This window comes from Vigna unguiculata, chromosome 11 (assembly GCF_004118075.2).
Source record: "Vigna unguiculata cultivar IT97K-499-35 chromosome 11, ASM411807v1, whole genome shotgun sequence".
Lineage (NCBI taxonomy): Eukaryota > Viridiplantae > Streptophyta > Magnoliopsida > Fabales > Fabaceae > Vigna > Vigna unguiculata.
In genome coordinates this window covers 2794647-2805597 of record NC_040289.1, presented here as the reverse complement: position 1 = coordinate 2805597, position 10951 = coordinate 2794647, and the positions used below count along the sequence as shown (strand labels likewise).

The 10951-nt window shown below is 34.1% G+C and overlaps 1 protein-coding gene across 2 annotated transcripts; it reads right to left on the bottom strand.

The window, feature by feature from the left end:
- Positions 1-3123: 3123 nt before the first annotated feature.
- Positions 3124-10312, bottom strand: LOC114168295 (SAC3 family protein C). Of its 2 annotated transcripts, XM_028053051.1 has the most exons (8): positions 10035-10312; positions 7746-7846; positions 6756-6977; positions 5472-5693; positions 5286-5371; positions 4754-4850; positions 4002-4094; positions 3124-3664 (listed from the first exon to the last, which is right to left on the bottom strand). In XM_028053051.1, the coding sequence occupies exons 1-8, from the start codon at positions 10270-10272 to the stop codon at positions 3500-3502; spliced, it is 1224 nt and encodes a 407-aa protein (XP_027908852.1). In that variant the 5' UTR covers positions 10273-10312; the 3' UTR covers positions 3124-3499. The 2 variants fall into 2 exon arrangements, with proteins under 2 accessions (XP_027908852.1, XP_027908853.1); XM_028053052.1 differs by lacking the exon at positions 5472-5693.
- Between the last annotated feature and the right edge of the window lie 639 nt (positions 10313-10951).

The window sequence follows — 10951 nt, the reverse complement described above, 5'->3', positions numbered from 1 at the left end:
TAAGGAGAATGTCTATTTTTTCCATGAACCCTTTTTTTAACTATTTTTTCATTTCAATAATTTTAAAAACTAACCAACAATCTCTAAAATCATTATATAAAATAAAATTTCTTCTGCCAGATATTTATAATTAAATTTATAGTTGTTATTCAGTTTAAACAAATATTTAAATAATAGTCATCTAATTTTAATATTTAATTGATATGTAATTTAAATTATGTCACAAATTTATTATTTATTTGAGATAATTTTCTATAATATTAATAAAGTTATATCTATTTTTGGTCTAAACAATTTTATTGACAACTTTTTCCGTTTACTAATTTTAAAAAATATACCAAGCATTGGATAGTTATTACAAAAAAAGTTCTACTTTGTATGTTGTATTTCACCAGAAATACAGACCGAAATCTAATGTTTGCTTTAAGGTCCAGATTTTTTCTGCCCTAAAGCCTTAAGGGCTGCCCTTGAGCTATTGGGCCTTAGGGCTGGCCCAAAAGATAAAGCCACTCGAGTCTGACCTAGTTTCTCACTTTTCAGATTTCTCCTACCTTGGTGCTTAGAGTCGCAAGCGCACTCTCCCCGTTAGTGTTCCACCGTGTTGACAGTCCGCCTCCCGTTTGGCCGTTCCTAGCTCACGTAAGTGCTCTCGGACTCGTAGTTTCCTTTCCTTGGTCTGTTTTTCGTAAGCTGTTGTTAGGGTTCCGAACTGAACCATTCTTGCACTGTTTTCCAGCTTCGAGTCCGCTCCTAGAAGCTGTTCGTCCTCCACAAGTTGGGTGTCGAGGTTTTCAGCTAGCTTGTCCAGGTACGGGAAGCTAGAACCTCACTGTTACTGTGTTTGTAAACTGTTTTGCGGTACACTTTATGATTCTTGAACGTGTATGTTGTGGAGATCGCTTGAAATGGTTGGTGTGTTGTTGGTTTGTGCAAAATACGTCTTTTACAGGCATGGCAGTGGCGGGGACTGTTAAACTCGCCCAGGCGAGCATGTCTCGCCCAGGCCTTCTCGCGTAAGTGGTTGCCTAGGCGACTCGCTCAACTTCGAGCAAGCGAGCGTCTCGCCCAGGCGAGGCAAGTCTCGCCTAAGCGAGAACGTGCGGAGGCCCCTGTTCCAGATTCGCGAACTCTCGCCTAGGCGGAGAGGACTCGCTTGAGCAAGAGACTCTCGCCTGGGCGAGACTCCTCAGCCTGAGCGATGGCCTGAGCGAGGATGCCATCAGTTTGGGGTTTTCATGTCTTTTGGTGGCTGAACTGTATTCTATTGTACTATTATGTGATGGTATGAGTGGAAATTGCTCAGGTATGCTTGTATGTCGAGGTGTATGTGTATATATATATATGATGGATTGCTATGTATGCGTGACATGATTCATAAATGATGAATGATGAGTGTTGTGGGAACTTGGCATGTGAGATGCATGACGTTTTGGAACTAAAGGAACATGGTATTGACATGAGAGAGACCCTAGACTCATGGGATGGTGATGATCAGATGTATGGATTCAAAATGTGATGCGTATGAGGAATAAATCTCAGGGATGGGTATGGAATTGTAAACATGATTTTGATGTTCTCCTACTGCTGTTTTATGAATGTTGGTCCGTGTCAGCGTGTAATTCCTTGGGGTCTCTAGGTGAGACCTCTGGGGCTACGCTTCAGTGGTCGGGATGTAATTCCATGGTCCCTGTTAGTGGGTGTCCATGGTGGTGTCCCATCTGTATAACTAGGTAAGGATTCAAGGTAAGGTTGCATCCTGACACTCTGGGGAGCCAGTTAGTCTCACCTAGAGCGGACTGACTCCTGTGGTGAGGGTCGCAGGAGGCCTGAAATCCATTAAGGGCTAACCTTGTGGTGAGGGAAATTTGATTCATCGTAACACTTGTAACACATAGCTCAGGATCGAGCAGCTCAGGGTCGAGCAGAGGTATCCACCACAAGTGCAAGCATCCGCTGAATCCGACCAAGTTATACGTATCCGGATGAGTCGAGTCGAGTCGTAGTGTATCGAATGAAGAGTCCTAACATGCTTGGTTGTTATATGGATATGAGATGATGAAAATATATTTGACTGTATGATGCATATGTTGTTGGCTCTAGCTTACCCGTTTTGTTGCATGGTTGTGTTGTATGTGGTTGTTCTTTCTTGCGATGATCATCAACTTGGTTGATGGGAGCAAACGGGCGAAGTTCTCGTGGTCAACAAGGGAATGGCGATTCCGCTACTTAGCCATCTGGGCTAGAGTTATTTTATTCATGTTATCTCTAGGGCTACGGCCCCTGTATCGTTTTATGTTTTCCTACTCTACACTCTTTGTTAGTATTGCATTCCGCTTTCCTTTAGCATCGTGGTGTGCCCGGCTTTTGTAGGGGTTGTGTTAAGAACCCCAAGACTACGCTACTATACTTTTATCGCGTGACGTTTCCTTTAATTTCGCTTAATAATTTAATGGGACGTTACATTTGCAATGAAGTTTTTTTTTTTTTTTCTGTTCTTCATGTTTTTTTTTTTTGTTAAAGAGTTTAATAACTTTTATAAGTTGAATAACCCATTCAATAAATTGTCAATAAAAATGCACTCAATTTATTTTGACACAATTTTTTTATTAAGATAAGTATGCTATTAGTTGTTAAACTTACATTCGAAATTGTAATTAGTCTTTCTCTTAAATTTTGATATATTTTTGTTTTAAAATTTAAAAATAAGTGGGTATAATCTTTTTAACTTATTGATACTAATTTTTTTTAACTTATTAAACGATTTTTTAGACTAACATTTGAACTAAATAGTGTCAAAATAATGCAATCAACTCAAACCTCATCCTAAAACGCATTTGATACAGTTTTGTTAGAAAAATCATATCCATTAATGTTTGAAAACAAAAATTATCAAAATTTGAAATAACGAAAATTTTCAATTTTACATCCAAATTTAAGAACTAAAAACATATTTAACTTAATTATTTATTTATAATATCTTTAATATATGGATGTACCTACCATGCAAATGGAGTTCTGCTATGATAACTAAGCTACCATAAATATTACTCAAAATCCTTTTTAACTTGATCACACAAAGCATGAGAACATTTACAAACACTTCATCAAAGAAAAGATTGAATATGGTGCTATAGTATTCTATAGATGTGTAAATTTTTATTATGATTTGCAAGGGAGAATTAAGTTTTACATCATCAACATCAATAAACCTTACCATAATAATGTTACCTTTGGTTACAAATAGCTTCAATAGTCTTACATTTATCATGTACTATCGTTACACACAACACAGGCACAAAGGTGCAAAAATTGTTATGTATAATACAATTTGTTCCCATGTTAAGCACCACAAAGAGACACTTGTGAATGATCACAATCACACATTTTGCATCACCAAGCATGATCACAATAATACCAAGGTTAAGTGATGAAAATAGGTTCTGTCTGCCATCCAGGATCATGCTTGTTCCAATCTTCAAACATGCAAGATCAAAAAGCTCTAAAACTGACTTTCATATTCTTGCAAGCCCAAGAAACTATAGCTTTGGAACCTCCCTTTGGGGTGACTGAATGTAGTTTGCTTTGTGGGAAGTAGCTTATTTCCAGATTCATCTGTACAAATTTCAAGACCACAATAATGGCAAAAGGATTCCAAATCTGATTCCTGTCAAACAAAGTTCAAATTAAAGTGTATAGCCAGGATGAGTGCAAAGATCAACCGACAGTGACATAGCAAAAGTGATCAAGAAAAAGAATTTACACCAATAGGCTACTAGAAATTAATGTTTCGAATTAAATTAAACTGTATGAAAAATGAACTAAACTAGAAAAATAATTTGATGGAACTAAAAGTAGTTCAAGCATGATGGACTGAGCTAGCTACATGAACTATTTTTTAGTTTAGTTAACTGCATCATACATTTTTTAACTGAACTAAGAGAACCTATATATGTACTCTGTGTGGAAGATAACTTTAAATATGATTATTAATTAACTAATACCTTTATCATCAGGTGTTTTGAGAGGTCCACCAGAGGATATGGATGAAGTTTGTAGCCACCAAAATTTATACAAGATAAAGCCAGTGCACGAACCTTTTAGCATAAAAACAACCAAACATTTATCAATATATGTAGAACAAATTATATGAAGGAAATAGTAAGTTTTGGTTTCTTATAATGCCAATGTCATCAATAGATCTATGTAGCCCACAGCCCACTTCACAATGTAAAGATTATAAATAAAAAATTGGAAGTTATAAACTTCTGGGAAAGTGGTGAAAGGTGAAGGTATTTGTTTTCTGAAACATACTTTCTGTTATCAAGACACTCAATATGCACAACATGTGGTTTGGAATTGTCCAGATTCAAAGATTTGTCTAAGATGTTAACTTTGGCAAGCGTTAAGCTATAGGCATATTTATCCTGTTTATTTGGAATATGGATATAAGATGAACCAGAGGAGTCAAATTTTCGTAAAACAGTGAAAAATGGACAATCCCTATATAATGTTTCATGTCTTTCCCTATAGTTCACTAATTCTGTAGATCTTTAATATTTGAGTCATAGCCTATTGAGATTATTCTTAAAATTGACTATTACAATAACAAAAGATGATTCGTGCTAAGATACATATAAAGAAAGTAACAAGCACAACAAATGTAAGCATGCATCAACTTAGACACAAAGGATATCCGAATAAATGAGTTATAAAATGTTACGATAACAATGAATTCTCTAGTTAAAGTAATTACTTCATTGATATAAGGCATCATAATGCAGAACTGCAGATATGTTGCCTGAGCTGCTGCAGTACAAAAGAAATCCTTATAATTTCCAAGTTGGGATGATCTGTCACAAGAAAAGATAACATCAATAGTTTAAATACATTCAGTTATTATTTAATATAACAAATGACCTGAGAGAAAATCAACAAAAAAACTGTTTAATTATTTTATTAAGAATGTTAAAAATGTTAGAGATATATCATGTGCTTTTATTTAAGAGTTTAGGCTTTTGGGCAGTTTGTTCATGATATAGTTTCAGAGCCTGTATGACTGACTAAGCAATCGAGAATTTTGGTCCTTGCTACTTCCATTCTTTCAATAAGAAGTTGAATTTCAACAAATGATAGGTGGTCCTGTGTATTGTCTATGTTTTAAGCCAAAAGGGTTCAAGTGTGACAAGGCATCTTAGAAATATAATACAAAACTATTCATCTGTCGTGATAAGTTAAACAGCTCTTGGAATGATTGGTTCATGATAAATGATTACTATAAATGTTACCGTAATATTCTCCGAGCAAAGCACATTTCTTTTGACTTCAACACTGGAGTTGATACTCGTCTAAACCACACAGAAAGTGGCTCTCCCTGTGGATTAGAAATAGTTATGTTTCATAAGTTGCAACAAGACTAGCATTAACATGAAAGGAGAAACATAATTAATCACACCAATGATGTAGAGATTAACCATCGGTTGGCTGTAAGAACCAAGATGAAGCAGCACATATAATGAATGGAATTCAGCTTCATTTTCATGCACATGATTTGAATTTCGATTTGCTTCATACAGATTGAACAAAGATGTCAATGTCTTTGTGAGCTGTTCCAAGTTGAGATGATGCATTGATGCAGTGTTTGGATCAGACATAGAACGCCAAAGATTGTAATGTGATATAACATGGAATTTTACCTGTGTGATTAAATATATTGTTCAGCTCATTATTGACTTTCATAGCTTGTAAATCCGTGCTTCAAAAAAAAATAATAATACAATGCTATAAGATCACATGATCTAGGTTGACTGTGTACAGGAGGAAACAGTAGCCTCCAAGAAATGATATGCAGACCCAGACAAAGCCCATCTTTATTATAGTTCAAAATTGGACGTTCAAGTCCTTTCTTGCAAGTATACCGCCATTATAACTACAACATCTCCCAGGCTTGTTCATGACCATGCATTCACCAAGACATGATTATCAGAGTTGCATGAATGGACTAATTCAAATTACAATTCAATACAATTCCCTTTGCAACTGATATCAATGGGAAAATTAAAAGATTCGAAAGAAAAATTATCTTTCATTCCTATAATTCCACATGTGCTAATGATTAAACAACTACAGTTTTTTTTTTCTTTTCTTTTTGTTTCTCACAAATATCTTCTTCAGAAGAAGGCCTATTCAATGCACAGTCAGGTACTAAATTCCAATCCTTTTTTGGTTTAAAGGTCCAGAGTTGGTCCCCACTCTCTGCCTCTTTATATTTGCACATGTTCTCCCACATATAGTAATTTTTTTCACTGTTTCCTTTCACAGTGCTGCACGAGTGTCAGCGTCCCCTTTTATCTTTTCGGTGGAGTACTATGGAGGAAAGAAAAAATAACATTGACTTCATGTGAAACAATTGAGGAATTCAATGTCTCTTGAGGGTTGAACTGCTCTATGTGGAGACTCTTTTTTGTCAATTTGAATTGATCAACTACCTCGGTCAGGTTCATAAGGAGAAGCAGATGCAATCGGTCTAGGACTAGTATTTGGATTTAAGCACACATATTGATCAATTTCTTAGAGATAATCATCTAATATGTCAAAAGTAATTTGTGCATATGAAATAAATGGACTTTCAGCGTTTAGCTAAACCTGAAGTTGAAAAACAAGTATAAGAAATGCAACTTAAATCATCTACCCTGATGCAGTTGCAGGAGAATAGAATAAAGTACATAATCAAAGAAAATTGAGACAGAAAACTATACCATTCTTTCGTACAGGTAAATTGCTTTGTGGTTTACAATATTTTGCATAGTAATATCTTGGCGTAAGGACCTTGTCCTATCAAACATAAAGTCATGAACTTCTTCAAATGAGTGCTCTTTAGATTCCAACAAACTCCAAAGGTAATTTAAAGTATCTTCCAAAACAGCAATTGGCCGTAAATCTGATGCTTCAACATATTTGGTGGATATAGTTCTGCAAAACTGAAGAAAAAATTCTGAAACCAAAAATTATGTAAAGACAGAGGTGACCCTTTAATAAAAGCCATTTAGATGCCATAAAACCATGAGTCAATGCTGGATACAGGATATATAATCTTAAAGAAGTAAAGCGACAAATAAATAACCTACTATATAAGTTTTACATTATAATACAAGAGTTTGTTTGAACAAATTTCTCCATTGGGACTTCTAAGAGAGATAAACAAGAAGGAAGAATGAAATTAGTATCTCCATAAGCTAAAGTTACCTTATGCATAAACTAATTTGTAGAAGCCTCTTATATAGCTTCCTTAAATTCTTATTTTTAACTTTGCATAAGCCAATTTTAGCTTATAGAGAAGTCGATCTAATCTTTTTCTTATTTTCCACTTCTAGAAGTCCTTATGGACAAAGTTGTCCAAACAGGTAATGTAGCTTACTAGCATTAGTCAGGTGTTTAGCTAAACAATAGACAAAGAACAATGAAACACTAGACATTAATTTAGTGCTTTATAACGAATTATATAGGTAAACATAAAAACAAATACACTGCAAGTTTCAGCATACAACTTATGAACATCTAAAAATTATGATACCTGAGTTATATAAAAGTTGACAATTTTTTATGGGAACCATCAAATTCAGGTAGAAATGCTAATATTGGTATAATCAATTTATTCTTAACATTACCCTTTACTTCACTTATAATTGTCAAAAGTATATTAAAAGTAAACTAACCACTCTAATATACGGAGAGCAGTTTGGCCATACCTTCTTGACAGCAAGAGCTGGGGATGATTTTCTAGGATTTCCATTTAGCCTCTCAAAACCTGCCAAATCTCGCAGTTTTTCACGCTGGATCCTCTCTCTTTCTGTGGAGAAAGTGAAAAAACTTTAAAATAGAAGTGTCGGGGACATATATTAAAAGGAATGAAATAATACAAACAGAAGATGTCTTCATATTTTTTATAGATAAAATTTTATACCCCCATGAATCAACAAAGCTAAAATTGGCAACAGAAGTCTTTTGTCATACAGAGTGCAATTAACCACATACATCAACAGAGAAATTCCACCACTGTGTTTTGTCAAAATCCAAGTCATTGGAAAGGCCATTAAAATTTAATGATTTCTCCTACAGCTTTTCTTGGTTTTCTCACTTAATAAGATTGGGTTATCCTCCATCTAACTAACTCTTCTTACCAATGCTGGTAACAATCTTCTTCTCATATCCAACCACCCAAGCTGCAATTCTACAATGTTTTCCTCAATAGATGACTAGATGCTAACCTTTCAAATTCATACACAAATTCTTAATCCCATCTATTCTTGTATGTCTACCTATTCATTGCAGAATTCCCATCTCTGTGATACACAGTTAACAATCACTATCATAAAACATTCCTGACCACAAGGTTGTGACAATTTTCCTTTAAGTTTGAGCAGCACCTTTCAATCTCAAGGAACACCAAAATGATCTTCCATGTCAAGATTAATGAACATTTCATTCTTATATGCATATTATTCTGAACACAGTGAAAATTGAGAAAAGAAGAGAATGACTTTATTTCTTGATTGAAAACGAATCGAATAAGAGAAAGATCTACTTGAAGGATCTCACCTTCATAAAGGGTTTCCCATTTCTATAACAGGGTTAAATTGTTCTGAAAAGGGTTACCTTCAAAGGGTTCTAACCATGTTAGTTGAATCGTGAATCGTATCATGAATCGTATCGTGTATCGGTGAGTTTAAATTTCGAATCGTGAATCGTATAATATCATGAATTGTACAATTCATAAATATTTTATAAACATTAAAAAAATGCAGTTTATACTTAAATATATAAGGTATATAAATATGCAAAAAGACACTTAATAACAAAACAATCTCAAAGTCAAATAGAGTAGTTGTATCTATGTGTATCTACCACATAGTTTCACAATTTAAGCAACACGGCCTTCAAAAAACAATGTGGTTGCTGCATAAGATTCCTTTAACTATAGTTATATGCTACTAAACAAATTATGCATTATAGTCATCCAAAAAATAAGTGTTGTTGCTCCTTGTTAAGAACCAAGAAAAAACTATTTGGGGTTGAACCTAGTATTAGTGATGCCTACGCATACCTCTCTCATAAAAAAATGATAACCTATTAACAATTAACCAAAACATACAGTTAATAGTTCACCCATAGCAGCCTTTTATAGTTTTCCCCCCTTACATTTTCTCACCCTTTTTACAATTAGTCCAAACCTAACACCCATGTGCAAAGACAACACACATTACTCGTCAATGAACAAAGGTTTCAAATTGTAGTTCGTAACTGTTATTGGAGCCTCAATGTTACAGATTCGGAGGTTTTCACAACTGAAATTGCGACTGCGTGAAATAAATCACTAGCATCCATCAGCCACATCAATAATAATAACAACAACATTATGGAAAGGTGTCCGTCAAACTGAATTATCTCACCACTGCAATATAATTATAAAGCAATACAACCACAACAATGATCTAAAAATAGCTTCTCCCCATCAGCACTCAAGGGCGGTTCCTTTGAATTCTGCATCATTTTCTTTCTGCACTCTTAACCTTCACTAGCTCAAACATTATAACACCATATGACCTAGTAACCTCAATGTACATCAGAAAGGGTTTAGGCTCCAAAAGGAAAACATTTAATGATAATTCATTCATTGACCTCGTAATTCAATCAACGCTAGCTGCAAAGCATATTACTACATTAACAACAATTCCACTCATTCACTCTAGTTTAGTTTTCCATATACACTCTTCAACACATACATTCCTATTTGAGACACCATCAGGCATTACATGTCAACGTCTCTTGCATCAAGATTGGAACCTTGATTCATTAAATCATGGGTAACTAACCTCTTTCTATTAGACTCAACCCCCGTTGGTAACAACCCCACTCTTCACCAACCCCTCTAAAAGGACACGTCATCATACGAACAATCCAACATTGCAACTATGCTACCATGAAATTGATTTCACTTTCATACATTAGATACATTATTATTATAATAATATGTTCACCTGGGCACATATAAGGACATGTTCCAACAATATTGGAAGATGGTTGTGCATCCTCTTCTTGCCTGTTACTGAGAACAGAGTTGGAAGCAGTGTTGCCACTAGTGGAAGAAGAAGTGCCCCTTCCACCAAAGTTTGAAACTTTGGATTGATTTGAAGGAAATCTGTGACCTCGGCCACGACCACGACTACGACGTGATTGGGAGAAAGAGGATCCACGGTTTCCGTTCCCACCCTCCATCACTCTTCACCGCTTCATTCTCCTTGTCGACATTTTTACTTTGACTTAGTTTTAAGCTCTATTTTTTTTAGTTGAAAAAGTATTATTTTTATATTTTGCTGAAAATGATTTTAATTTTCTTATAATTTTTCCAACAAAAGTTTAATGTATATTATTGATAATTACTTTTAAATTTTATCATTAAAGGAAAAATGTAAGAAAGACAGAAATTGACTTTTTTTTTTTTATAAACTAGATTTAAATTATACAGTTAGAAAATATAAACAAATTATATTTTTTTACAAATTAGCTTAACAAGTTATGATTTTTTTTCTACAAGTTATAAAAAAAGTTCGTAGAAACATTTACTTAATAAATTTAGATCGTTTCTTGTATTCAATTATCGTAGTTCTTTTTAAGGAACTTCAAGAATATCTTTATTTAATAAATTCAGATGGTTTATTGTTTTAATGACATGTATTGAATATTTAATTATTTTATAATATTTTATTTATTTGTTTTAAATAATATGTGTCATTATTTCACTTAATTGATTATAAAATTTAATGTGTCCTGCATTTCTTTAAAAGTTTAAATATATTAAATATTTTTTGTTAACAGACCATATTATTTTTCTTCCGGGAAGATATAAAGTATTTCTCTTGTTCTTGTTAACCAAGATAAAATAAAATTAATGTGG

Bases quoted from the DNA above. Each gene is read 5' to 3' on its own strand.
- LOC114168295 (XM_028053051.1), bottom strand. From the start codon at position 10,272: ATGGAGGGTGGGAACGGAAACCGTGGATCCTCTTTCTCCCAATCACGT. The intron at 4,851-5,285 runs GTAACATTTATA...TTCTTGTGACAG, and splicing joins TTTGCTCGGAGAATATTACG to ATCATCCCAACTTGGAAATT. The intron at 4,095-4,753 runs GTAATTACTTTA...TTATGCTAAAAG, and splicing joins TGATGCCTTATATCAATGAA to GTTCGTGCACTGGCTTTATC.